The 14,299-nt window shown below is 38.3% G+C and overlaps 1 protein-coding gene and 1 pseudogene across 3 annotated transcripts in view; both read left to right on the top strand.

Annotated features, from left to right (window-relative positions):
- Positions 1-14,299, top strand: part of TTC39B (tetratricopeptide repeat domain 39B) — a 139,480-nt gene that overhangs the window by 112,847 nt on the left and 12,334 nt on the right. For all 3 annotated transcript variants that reach the window (XM_068552868.1, XM_068552866.1, XM_068552867.1), the window contains 4 exons: positions 751-912; positions 2,086-2,177; positions 6,584-6,710; positions 10,055-10,163. In XM_068552868.1, the coding sequence (XP_068408969.1) occupies positions 751-912; positions 2,086-2,177; positions 6,584-6,710; positions 10,055-10,163 (490 nt within the window). The remainder of the gene's footprint in view (positions 1-750; positions 913-2,085; positions 2,178-6,583; positions 6,711-10,054; positions 10,164-14,299) is intronic.
- LOC137771093 (5S ribosomal RNA) lies at positions 3,460-3,578 on the top strand (annotated as a pseudogene).

Here is a 14,299-nt window from a genome sequence, read left to right as displayed (position 1 = left end):
GATTCTGATAATGAGGATTTCTAGGTCAAAGATGTTTGCATTTTGATAAATTCAGACAAATTTCCCTCCTAACTTAAGGCTAGTCCATTTAAACTCCTGTAAAGGTATGAGAATACTTGTTTTCAGTGCTCTTTGCCAACTCTGGTCATTATTTATCTGTTTTATTTTTGCCAATGTGATGGTTGAAAAATGATAATCTAATTTTTTAATTTATATTTTCCAGTGTAAAAATTTCTTCATATGTATATTTGTCACTCATATATCTTTTTCTCTAATTTCCTATTTATATCTTTAAACAATTTTCCCACTGAGTTGTTTGTCTTTTTTTAAGGATTTAATAAAATTGCTGTATGATAAGTGTTAATCCTTTGCCCATTTTGCATATAGCGATATCTTCTCCCAGTCTGTCCATTGCCTTTAACTTTGTTTAAGGTGTATTTTACCCACTGGAAGTTCTAAATTTATTGTCAAATCTTTTCTTAAAGGACTTCTGTGTTTTACTTCTTACTTAAGAAAGGAACTTTGCTACTCCCACATTATAAAGTTCCATGGCCCTCTCACAAAGTTAAATAAAGAGGCAAAATTTAACTGTATTGTTGCATATAAGGAAAGGAACATGTTGTCGTATTGAGTGGTTTAATGAGTGATGATTTTGCTCTTTTTGTACAAAGTGTTTTATGTATTTTTCCATTAGGTTATTATCTCCTTGTCTAATATCTGGATGATCAGCTTTATGCAATTGACTTATAGGCACAAGAGATATTTCGAAAATGCATTTCAGTTCAAGAAGAATGGAAACAGTTTCACCATCTCTGTTATTGGGAGCTGATGTGGATTTTTGTATTCCAACAAAACTGGAGGGAGGCGTATTACTATTCAGATCTGCTTTGCAAAGAGAGTAAATGGTCCAAGGTAAAGTACAGTTTCATTAATGTCATCTGTTTGCTAATAAGTGTACAGGATGATTTTCATTTAGGACTGTTTGTTCCATAGTATGATATTGACACCGTTTTCTCAACTTAGAGATACATCAAAGGAGGAAGTATGCATTAAGTACCTGCTGTTTATAACCACTGTCCTCAGCACTATGTGCTTTAAAAGCCATCCAAATAGTCTTTTTCAACAAAGAGGCTTTATCTATGAAGATGAACTGTACTTATATATAAAAATTATTAAATATCAAGTCTTGATAATTGTTTGTAGACTTTTTGATGCCCTGATAACAAGGCTTTTCATAATAATCAAAGTTAATTCTTTATCCATTCATCTGTTGATGCACACTTAGGTTGCTTCCATGTCTTGGCTTTTGTAAATAATGCTGCTATGAACGTTATGATGTACATATCTTTTCGAATTAGTGTTTTCATTTTTCTTTGGATATATACCCAGGAATGGAATCGCTGGATCATATGGTAGTTCTATTTTAATTTTTTTGAAGAACCTTCATATTGTTTTCCATAGTGGCTGTACCAAATTACATTCCCACCAACAGTATACTAGGGTTCCCTTTTCTCCACAATCTCATCAACGTTTATTATTTGTTGTCTTTTTGATGATAGCCATTCTAACAGGTGTGGCAAGTTAGGGGAAGGAGATTAAGAGGTACAAACTGCTAGCTATAAAATAAATAAAATACAAGGTTGTAATATACAGAGAATATAGCCAATATTTTATAACAACTTTAAATGGTGAATCATCTATAAAAATATTGAATCACTATGTTGTACACTTGAAACTAATGTAATATTGTAAATCAACTATACTTCAATTAAAAAAAAGAGTTCTAAAAAAATTCTGATCCATTTGTGAAAAGTTGGGAGGAATGAGATAATGATCTCTCTTTCATTTTGTCCATTTTCTCATCCATGAACGTTACAGTTGTATAATAGGAAAATGGCCAAAATTAGGTGAAAAGTTTTGATCTCATTTGGAACAGGTGATGTAAGACTTCATTTCCTTTTTTTTTAATATTTGATATCTCTTAAATATTATATCTGGAAGATTTGTAGGTCTTTCCTGATTTGCAAGATAGCAATGTCATGTACCTAGGATGCTCTCTGACTGGCTGCTTTTCTTTTCCTCAAGGCAACATATGTGTTCTTAAAAGCTGCAATTTTGAGTATGCTTCCAGAGGAAGATGTAGTAGCAACTAAAGAGGATGTGGTAGCTTTATTTAGGTAAGCAAGACACTATTTCTATAACAAAGATCCTGAATGAATAGAGGAACACACACATACTTTCTTTTTCCCTTAGTGGTCTTCCATGCTTCACCTTCATATAACTAAGGGTCCAAATGTCATCCTTTTAGCAAGACTTTGCAGATATGCCAGTGTAATTGGGAATCTTGAGAACACATGGTTTTTTGTTTTGTTTTTGGGGCTTTGCTACTGCATTTTGAACACAGTTTCCTAAAATGGTATTGTTAGTGAAAGATGTTTACTGTTATAAATCAAAGGTATTTTGTGATCAGAAAAACTTCAGAATATAACACAATATAACATACCCTTAGTTTTCATTAGTGTGCCAAAGATTCTGAGAAGCTCTGCTGTGAAGTAATCTGTTTAACTTTGTTTAGACCAGTGTCCGTCCATCCATCCATCCATCCATCCATCCATCCATCCATCCATCCATTCATCTGTAACCTTTATGTTGAGCACCTACTGTATGAACACTACTGTGTTAAGTGCTGAATAAACAGGCATGGATCCTGTCCTTGTGCAGTTCATAATCTTGTAGTGGAACTAGACATCAGTGAAATAATCACCCAGTAAATGCAAAATTATAACACATGACTGATTTTTCTCCTCCTACTTGTCTCACCATTCCTTCTTGGTATCTTTGTAAACTCATCCTACTTCCATCTATTAAAAGTTGATGCTTTTGATTTCAAAGGTCAGTCTTAGTACCTCAACCTTGGGAAATCTGATTCAAGCCAAGTTTAAATCCCTAGTACAGACCTTGTGACTGAGCTCCAGACCCATACATCTAGCTCCCGTTTACCACCTTCACTTAGATATGTCAAAGCATTGAAAGCTCACCACATCCAGTCTTCCCTAGCAAACCTGGTGTTCTTTCCTCTCTCAGTGACTGGGACTACCAGTTAGCAAGGCGGAAACCTACAATACTTGCATCACCAACACTACCCACTGTCCCTCTGTTCCCCAGTGGGAGGAGAGGTATGGATAAGAGCACAGAGGGAATGATATGAGGTCTGAAGGTGGCATGGGAGCTGCTGGGGCAGTGGGGAGTTGTGGTGGTAACAGTTTCAGACCAAGGGAACAGCATTTGAGAGGATGCTGTTGCAGGAAGGAGCACTGCACATTAGAAGAACCAAGACAAAGCTGATACGGGACAGGACGTGATGCTACATTTTATATATAGGTCAAAGGAAAATGAACGTCCAGCATTGCTCAAAATATGTCTCATAGAACACAGAATTCCTTTTAAAAATAAGACAGAGTCTCCAGCCGTACCACCCTGAATGCGCCCGATCTTGTCTGATCTCAGAAGCTAAGCAGGGTCGGGGCTGGTTCGTACCTGGATGGGAGAGCGCCTGGGAATACCGAGTGCTGTAGGCTTAAAAAAAATAAGACAAAATGTGTTTTAGGGACACAGAGCTCATTGGTATCCCGAGTGGGAGTTGGTGAGGTAATAGAACAGAAGTAGAAACCAGACTGGGATTGGCTGAAGAGTGAATGAGATACAAAGAGATGAAGAGAGTTGAGCATAAATAACATCCCTGGATAACTTTGACTATGAAGGGGAAGAGATAGAGAGAGAGTGAGTTGGAGGGAGATGTAGTATCAAAGAATATCGTAATGGGAGAGATCTGAGCATTCTCAAAAACCACTGGGAAGGATCCTTTGGAGAAAGAGAAGTTAGACATATAAGCGAGAAATGGTATAAGCGAGAAATGGGATAACTGATATTTGCAAGGCTCTTGAGAATGCAAGAGGAGATAGAATCCAAAGCACTGATGGCAGGACTGGCTTTATCTAGAGGGAGGACCAGGTCCTCTATTGTATGGGAGGGAAGAAGTCCAGAACAGGTGCGGAGGCATGCAAGCTCGTGTGTGGTAGCGTGAGATGGAGGGCTTCCTCCCTCACAGCTTCTGTTTTTCTTTATGAAGTAAGAGGCAGGGCTCTCTGTTGAGAGTGAAAGAGAAAGGAGTGGGCTGGAGGTCTGAGGAGGATGAAGAATATTGGAAATCATTGCTGTAGAGAGTGGGACAGTGAGGTGGTGAGAGAAACACAGGAGGGGGAATGGCAGGCGGTGCCAGGGCTCGTTCGAGGTTGGTGTTGATGAATTTACAGTGATACCAACTTGTTCTCAGTGCAGGTGCAGGGAGGATGGATACTGAGCTTCATCCGGATGAGTGCAATGACTAAGCATTAGCAAGGGAGTCTAGGACATAAGCCAGAGCATGCTGCAGTAAAGATTGCCTGCCTGGCAGTCTAAGCAGGAGTGTGGAGGGACGGGGAAAGAAGGAGACTGCTGAGCTGGGAGAAAGTTGAAAGGCAAGAGGACTCAAAGTCTTAGTAGAACAGCCAAGGTAGAATGAGGAGAGTGGTGTTCAAAGGGTGGTGTGCTTGAATTTGTGCTTTGAGGTCAAAAAGTTACAGGTGATGAAGTGGTCTAAGGTGTGACTATAGGGGTGGGTGGCTGTGGTGGAAAGGAGGAGGTGACCACTGGAGATGAGGAAGTTAAGGAACGGAGAAGCCCAACTGCGTTCTTCAAACATAATTGATGACAAACACTTTTTAAAAAATATTTATTTATTTATTTATTTTTGGCTGCGTTGGGTCTTTGTTGCCGTGCACGGGCTTTCTGTAGTTGCGGTGAGTGGGGGCTACTCTTCGTTGCGGTGCGCGGGCTTCTCATTGCGGTGGCTTCTCTTGTTGCGGAGCACAGTCTCTAGGCGTGTGGGCTTCAGTAGTTGTGGCACGTGGGCTCAGTAGTTGTGGCTCACGGGCTCTAGAGCGCAGGCTCAGTAGTTGTGGTGCACGGGCTTAGTTGCTCCACGGCATGTGGGATCTTCCAGTACCAGGGCTCAAACCCATGTCCCCTGCATTGGCAGGCAGATGCTTAACCACTGTGCCACCAGGGAAGCCCAGTGACAAACACTTTCAAGTGGAATAGTATAGTCTGTGACCACATTGTGAGAAATAATGGCCTGGCTGAACCCTCTGACAAATGTGTCAGAACAAATTTGAAGGTATGACCAGGACTACTTTTTCATGCTTTTAGAGAAGCTCTTTTTAACAATAGGACCATGTATACTAATAGAATCAACATCAGTGGAAGCCATGTAGATTAATGCCACCTCTTACTGGTAGAATGTGTTGCCTCATTTCACACAAACAACAAATGGAATGGAATATTAAGATACATTGGGATCTTTTACATCCACGCTTCCTGTACTTCAAAGTAAATTTTCTCCATATCAAAATAATTTCTGTGAAATATGTAACCAATCTTATTTTCAGGAGAAAGCTTGAGGTCTGCTGCATGTGTGATAGCATCTGATTTGTTGGGATGATGAGAGGAGAGTCCCAAAAATGAATGTTCTCTTCATACAGACTCTGTGATCCTTAAACGCCAAGGTTTCATGTCCACTGCATGCTTCTGACCCCTTCCCTCAACTCCCACCTCACATTTCCACTGCCTCTTCCACTGATGTTAATTCACAGTAATGATGGGCATTCTGGTTTAAAAGCCATAGCCCTTTGTACACCTGAAAATAATATAATGTCATATGTCAATTATACCTCAATTAAAAAAATCCATATTCCCAAATTGTGCCCAGAAATAATGTAACACAAGCTTGTCTTCATACTGGAATGTTTTTTCCTCTTATTGCATCTTTTTCTCTCAGTATAGTTGGATATCTCCCTAAATTTCTTCTTGGCAACGTGTTTGGTGCATTTGCAAAGTTACGTATAAGAAAGTGCCCTAGGAACATGTAGTCTCACCATCCTATTCTCATTTTTATGTGCTTGTGAATTTTATAATTGGAATTTCTTAGAATTTTGAGAGAAAGGTTGTATACATGGTATATGTTCCTAGTTGATTATTTTCAAAATCACCTATGCTTTGGAAACATTTTCTCAAATTATAAATGAATTGACGGCTATCTTTTGAGCCGCATTACTTTACAGATCTGTGTCATACTTGCAGAAAGGAATAGGAGATGTACCAGTATACCTTATTCCCTCTCTCAGAAGTATCCACAATGTAAATACTTTGGACTTTTTCCTGCTTACTTACGGAAATTGCCAATTTTATATCTAGATTTCCTTGACTCTGTTTGATAGGCTAGGACACTTGCTAAGTTAACCAGAAAGAAATACGTGTCAATCAGTGGTTCTCAAACTTGTGCGTGCATCAGAATCCTCTGGAGGACTCATTGAAGTCCAGATTGCTGGGCCCCAGCTCTAGAGCTGCTGATTTAATAGGTCTGGGGTGGAGCCTGCAAATTTGCATTTCCAACAGGTTTCCAGGTGATGCTGATGTGTGACAAGGACAGGTGTAAATAATGTATGTGTTCTTAAAGACCTTTCACTGGGGCTGGGGCTTTTCACAGACAGGTGGATGGCTTGAAGCAGAGAATTGCTGGGAAATCGATCCCTACTGAGAAGTTTGCTGTGAGGAAGGCTCGACGTTACTCTCCCTCGTTGCCCGCACCCGTGAAGCTCATCTTGCCTGCCCTGGTATCTGCCTTTATTTTATTTACTGTTTGCCTCCTAGAAATAAATTGTCTATTCACAGTGGCAGGGAGAACATCTAACTTTTGTTGTGAAGTTCGCTCAATTAAAAACCATTGTGTTTGTAAGGTGAACATTTATGAATAAATTATTAATGAGTAATAAAAAGTATAGCAGATGTTTTTTGACTGATTGGTATGGTCTAGGAATTTTGATAAAGGCTATTTATAAAATATATCATTTAATTCTTACAGTAACTCTATGAGGGGAGTTTCTCTTTGTAGCCTCATTTGACAAGTAAGGAAATTCAGGCAGAGAGAGGTGAGTTGACTTAATTGAAATTGAGTTGAATTACAATGCAAGCCACATATGTAACTGCACCTTTTCTAGTAGCCACATTAAAAATCAAAAGGTAAAAAATTGAAAAGTAAAAGGGCACATGATAATCATTTTGAGAGTATTGGTTTAACCCAGTTTAGGCAACATTTTGTCATTTGAGCGTGTAATCTCTAAAAACTTATTAATGAGATTTCGCATTCTTGCATATTGTACTCATCCATTGAAATTTGGTGTGTGTTCTATGCTTAGAGTGCGTCTCAGTTTGAACCAGTCGCACTGCTCCAGAGCCATAAGTGGCTGGTGGCTGCTTTGCCCTGCCCAGCGCTAGAGCTCACATTCTTGATCGGTATGCCATTTAGGCTAGGCTTTGTGAAAAGCCTAATTTCACCTTAAGTTGTCTTAATGAAGACTTTTTTTAAAAGTACTGAATATATCAAATTATGATGACTCTTTGGGGCTTTAGTTTTGCGTAGGCAGTCACATAGCACAGGAAAGCTGTTTAGTGCAAGCTCACACCTGCTGTCCTCCTTTGGGGGTTCATGATTTTTTTTTTTTTTGATTCCAGAGTTTTTTCAGTTATCCCCCTTTAACAGTTATTTAGTTTCCACTTTTTACTACTACAAACAAGCTACAATTACTATTCTTTCATATCTCTCTTTTTGTACATGGGCATAAAATTGTCTGGGAGAGATGTCTAGAAATGGAATTCTGAGTTGAAGGGCATATGCATTTAATACTTTGACATTGCCAGTTTGCCCTCCAGAAAGGCTGTACCAATTTAAATTCCTACCAAGTGTTTTACTGTTTAAATGTGCAGTTGAGCATCTTTTCACATGCTTGTTCATTTTTATTTCTTGTTTTGTGAATTGTTGTTCGTATACTTACTTCCCTCATTTCATCAGGTTTTTTGTTATTTTATCATTGATATAGAAGCTCTTTAAATATTCTGTGAGAAAGAAAACTGCAGCCCCTCACAGGCATCAGTTGGGAGCTAGCCTGCACCTAGTACCTTGACCCAGGTTTTCCCAACTTAGTCTCGGAGAACACCACCCTCAGACTGGGTTGTTCTGTGCCTGTGATGGAATGAGATAAAAATATGACCACTCTGGGGACTTCTCTGGTGGCGCAGTGGTTAAGAATCTGCCTGACAATGCAGGGGACACGGGTTCGAGCCCTGGTCCGGGAAGATCCTACATGCCGTGGAGCAACTAAGCCCGTGCGCCACAACTACTGAAGCCCGCAGGCCTAGAGCCCGTGCGCCACAACTACTGAAGCCCGTGCGCCTAGAGCCCGTGCTCCACAACAAGAGAAGCCACCGCAATGAGAAGCCCGCGCACCGCAATGAAGAGTAGCCCCCGCTCGCCACAACTAGAGAAAGCCCGCCCGCAGCAATAAAGACCCAACACAGCCATAAATAAATAAATAGATAGATAGATAAATAAATAGATAAATTTAATAAAAAAATATACGATCACTCTGTAATCATATCTGAACACAGATAAAAATAAGAACACCATGCAAATCACAAAAAATGACCAAACATCCCCTTTTCCCAGCTAATGTGGGAGCCTGCTGCTGTTTTACCAATGACAGCTTTCAGCTCCATTTTTGCTTCATTTCTATCTAGTGATTTGTGCTGGGAAATTTTTTTCTTTCTGTGTCACAGAACTTCCCTGAAATTTTTGTAGAGCACCATAGTCCTTTCTCTGCCCTAGAACTTAGATGCTTGTGTGTACATGACGATGTATAGCTTGCTCTGATTACTAAGGGTCTTAAGGAAGGTTAGCTCAGAGCACTTATTTCTCTAGAGCTAAGGGTGTAAGAATTGGCTTGAATTTGTGGTGACTAGGAATTTTACCAAAATCCTATATGTCATAAAATGGCAAGGTCGGGTATGAGCGTTCCTTCTTCTGACAGAATATTCCTTCGATAAAAGCAACATTTAAAAACATCATCATCAGTTAAAATAAATGTTCGGTTAGTTATTGAATTGAACTCTTACTCTATTAGCAATTAGAAGCTAGATGTAAAACAAAAGGTAGTGTTGTTATCTTAGTTTTCAGTACCATAGTGTAAAGATGACTTTGCTGCCACTCCAATGTATTTTCCTCATTTCTACTGCTTCCCTGTAAGAGGCTGTTCAAACAATATCTCTATAATATTTTAACATTCGTTTATTTCCAAGAAGATTCTAATTACCCTGGTTATTTCATACCTTTCAAAATATGAACTGCACTACTAGGAAGATTAGAAAAATATTTTCAAGCAAGAGCACATTTGCTTTTGGTCCAAAAAAAAAAATTCTCATCTGTTTGCCTATTAAGTGTAATTTGCAATGAGAAATCATTAGTTTACATTTTTAGGGGCTGTCATTCTGCCGTATGGCCTTTAAATGAATGCATTTTCTGCATATTGGATTGCATTACCGGACTGTCACATGTTTTTAATGGTATAAAAGAACCTGAGCCAGGTAAAATATTTCCTATGTTCATTTTCAGTGATGTCCTTGGAGACATTTTATATAAACAGTTGGCAGATATTGAAAAATGTTTCCCTTTACTTAAGAGTAACAGCAAAAATCTATATTAAATAGAATTGTTCATAGTATCATTTTAAAATATTATATTTATTTCTGTATCTGTAATCCATTATCTTCCAAAAGGATTGGATACCAGTAGGTGCTTAATAAATACTTGTTAAATGAATGAGTAAATTAATTTTTCAGTAAAAACACAATATACTATATATATATATATATATATATATATATATATATATATATATATATAGAATACTTTGCAGTATAAAAGGCAAAAAGCATTAAATAAAGTGAGAAAAGGGGAAATTAAATCACTAAATTCCAAATGAGGAAAGCTAAGGAAAATGATCTCTAAATGTTGTCTTGAGATCACTAGCAACTGAGGCAAAACACACATATGTAGTTTTGTTGTTGTAAAGAACATTGAATAACCTCACATAATTGCGAATGGTTTCTCATTTTTCCTCATTAGGAAATGATGTATGTTTGGAATGGTTTTCCACTAGTGAGCAAAAGAAAAGATCTTTCTGAAAATCTGTTGGTAACTGTTGAAAAGGCTGAGGCAGATCTACAAAGTGAAAGTAAGTATGAAAAGTAAGAGCCTGGAAATCTTTACCGTTGCCCCTCTCCCTTCCTTTCCCTGTGCACATAAGCCCGTGTTAATTTGTGTGCATGATGAGGACAAAAGAGCTTGAGCCGCAGGTGTCTGGGTGATTGCAATCAAGATGGAGAAAAGATACCTGATACAACATGGATGAGCCTTGGGGACGTTAGGCTCAGTGAAAGAAGCCAGCTGCAAAAGAAAACAGTGAGAGATATAATTTACATAAAATATGGAGGATAGATCAGTCTGTAAAGACAGAAAGCAGATTAATGGTTGCCTAGGGATGGAGAACTGGGGGTGTGTGAAAGCTAAAGGTTATGGCATTTGGTTTTGGGGGTGATGAAAATATTCTAAAATTGATTCTGGTGATGGTTCACACCTCTGTAATATACTCACAACCAGTGAATTGCATACTTTAAATGGGTGAATTGTATGTTATGGGAATTTTATCTTAAGGCTGTTAAAAAAAAAAGATGAAGAAGAGAGTTGAGTTTTAGAGCAGCTCAAGGGAAATGTATACTGGTTTTAGTTGGTTGTGATTCTTTCCATGCCTCATTTTTGCTCTCTAATGACTACTGTGTTTTTACAGACACAGAGAATTGTTTGTTTTCAAGTTGAAATCTTGTCACAATTTGGTGTTTTTACTCATTACTTTGGTTGTACTGGAGGTCCCTTTCCAGTGTACTGGAAGCTCTATTTACTGGAAGCAGCTGGCATAGTAGGAGGAAAATCAGCTGGTCTGGGTTTATAGTTCCACTCCTGCAGCTGTGAGGCTCTGGGAAGCATACCTCATCCCATACCCAGGAGGGCCTCTGATTTCTTTTAAAATGGGTGTGGTGTTGGACCAGATGATACCCAGGGTTTTCTTGCTCTGACATTTTCTAGTTCTCTGTCATAAATAGAGGCTTTAACTTTTGCTAAACAATACTGTAAGTGATAGCTTTTGTTGTATTCCTTATCAACCCCCAGATCATTTAGGTATTATTCCAAGATAATGGTCTTATCCTCTGGAATGTTCTAATCACAGAAGTAAAGCAAAAATTGCTGGGATGATAAACATTGTAAAGGGCATAAAAATTCAAGAATAGCCAGGAGAAATTCTAACAGGTAACTAATTTTCCTTAGCTGGAAGAAAATGGGCACTGAAGGAGTACCGGCTCCATATGCAGTATACTCCCCACGTGGGGGATGAAATATTGACTGCGACTCCGGGGATGAGCACCTCATTTGGGTTATTTATTTATTTAATTTTTTTGGTAGTACAGTTGCTTTACAATGTTGTGTTAGTTTCTGCTGCTGTACAGCAAAGTGAATCAGCTATACATATACATATATCCCCTCTTTTTTGGTTTTCCTTCCCATTTAGGTTACCACAGAGCACTGAGTAGAGTTCCCTGTGCTATAACAGTGGATCATTTTTTACTTCAACCACAGTATGGGGCTGAAATGTTTAATGACATTTCTCTTTACAATTACTTTTCAAAAATTAAACACGTAATTACATTTGATAGATGTGTTACCGAGTCCAAGCTCACTCTGCTCGCCACACGACAGGCCAATGAATCGGAGACGAGGTGCCGAGGCAAAGGAATATGACTTTATTCGGAAAGCCGGCAGACCGAGAAGATGGCAGACTAGCGTCTCAGAAAAACCATCTTATCGGGGTCTGGATGCCAGTTTCTTTTATAGAATCAGCGAGGGAGAGGTGGTGAGGAAGTAAAGTAAAAGGGCCACCAGTCTTGCAAAACTCCTGGAATGACCAGCCTGGGGAGGGGATGTGTTAGTTTCTTTTTTCTTGCAGCCAGTCACAGGTGGGCAGGGTTCCCTGAGGCAGGCCATTATGTGTGATTATAATAACAAAAGCAACGAAAAGCAAAGGTTAAAGTCAAAGAAACAGATCCAACAGACAGTCCGTTTTAGCTCTTCCCTGTTACAGATGTAGGTGAAAAAAGTCACCCATATTTTTCCTGCTATGCACAATTAATTTAGAATTTCTGTGTATACCATCCTAGCTTTATTTTTTTTTTAATTTATTTTATTTTTTTTAATTTTTGGCTGCGTTGGGTCTTCGTTGCTGCGTGCAGGCTTTCTCTAGTTACGGTGGCGGATTCTTAACCACTCTGCCACCAGGGAAGCCCCATCTTAACTTTATTTTTATAGTTATAATCATAGCGTACCTGGACATACTCTAGCCTAGTTTTTTTCATTTATTATATCGTAAACTTTTTTTTCCATTGAGATATAATTGACATATAACACTATATTAATTTCAGGTGTACAGCATAATGATTTGATATTTATATACATTGTAAAATGATCACCACAGTAAGTCTAGTTAATATCTGTCACCGTACATCGTTACAAAACTTTTTTTCTTGAGCACTTTTAAGATCTACTCTCAGCAACTTTCAAATATGCAATACAGTATTAACTATAGTTACCATGCTGTATACTATATTCCATGACTTAACTTATTTTATAACTGGGAGTTTGTACCTTTTGACCTCTTCATATATTTCACCCACCCCTCAACTCCTCGCCCCTGGCAACCAATCTGTTACCTGTATCCATGAGGTTTTTTTCTTTTTTTCTTTTTAGATTTCACATAGAAGTGAGATCATATGGTGTTTGTCTTTCTCTGTCTGACTTTTGTTCACTTAGCATAATATCCTCAAGGTCCTTCCTGTTGTTGCAAATGGCAAAATTTGATTCTTTCTTATGGCTGAATGTTCTATTATATATATATAACACATTTTCTTTATCCATTCATCCACTGATGGACACTTAGGTTGTTTCCATGCTTGGCTGTTGTAATAATGCTGCAGTGAACATGAGGGTGTATATATCTTTTCAAGTTAGTATTTGTTTTTCAGATAAATATGCAGAAGTGGGATTGCTGGATCCTATGGTAGTTTATCATAAATGTTTTAATTGTTGCTAAGTAACCCTTATAATAATTTCAAAAGCTTCATGGCATTCCATGGAGATAATATATCATAATTTAATCAACTCTTTCAGAATTGTTGGGCATTTAGGCTGCCTTCCATATTTAAAATAATTGTAGCTTTAGATTCCCACCAATAAGGAGAAGAAATAGAAAAGAATGAAAGCTGAATCAGTGGGCTTATCTGCTAACAAGCTCAAGGTTTCAGGCTAGATAGATAAAGAATGCAGTGGAACTAAGAGCAATGCTGTTCTGAGGCCACAGACCACTGCCCTCCCCACCTCCCCATTAGCCTTCTTGCAAATACAAGCAGGTGATCACAGGGATACCAGGTGAGTGGAATATTCTACTCCACTATTGAAAAACAGTCTTACGAAAAGCTCATCTGTTGATGAAGGGCGAGTATGTCACCTTCCCATATTAAAGGCATCATTTTAAATAAAAGAATGATGGTTTCCTTTCCCTTCTTTTTCCTTCCCCTTTTACAGAAAAGTTATAATACTTCAGCTCATTTTGATCTGGAGGTTAGGTAGAGTAGCCAAAATATTGAGGTATTCATCTTCATGGACTGATAATTCCCTTTGACTTCTGGGCACCAGGGAAACGAGTGGATGAAAAGGCTCAAGAAACTGGGACCAAAAGGAGGAACTCAAAGTTTGTACTATTTAACAAAGAACCAAAACAACGTATGTATAAGTACAGACTATATGGACATTTCAGACTTTCTTTGTCTGTGTGTCCTAGATGTTCCATCACTAACATATTTTCTGCATAGTTTCTACTAATATAGAGTTATGATAAGCCTCCTTACATTTTTTACAATTCTTTTAAATTTTTAATTGTAGGAAAATGCACATAATATAAAACCTACCATATTAACCATTTTTTAAACTGTATGGTACAGTAGTGCTAAGTATATTCACTTGGTTGTGCAACCAGTTTTCAGAACTTTTTCATACCCATTAAACAATAACTCCCCATCTCCCCCTCCCCACAGCTGTGGGCAATCACCATTCTACTTTCTGTTACTATGAATTTGACTATTCTAGAGACTTCGTGTAAGTGGAATCACACAGTATTTTTCTTTTTGTGGCTGCCTTATTTCCCTTATCCTAATGTCCTCCAGGTACATCCATGTTGTAGCACATGTCCGAATTTCCTTCCTTTTT

The sequence above is a fragment of the Eschrichtius robustus genome, chromosome 10, assembly GCF_028021215.1.
Source record: "Eschrichtius robustus isolate mEscRob2 chromosome 10, mEscRob2.pri, whole genome shotgun sequence".
NCBI classification, from domain to species: domain Eukaryota; kingdom Metazoa; phylum Chordata; class Mammalia; order Artiodactyla; family Eschrichtiidae; genus Eschrichtius; species Eschrichtius robustus.
The sequence above is the reverse complement of the archived record's forward strand: the minus strand, read 5'-3'. Positions and strand labels throughout refer to the sequence as shown.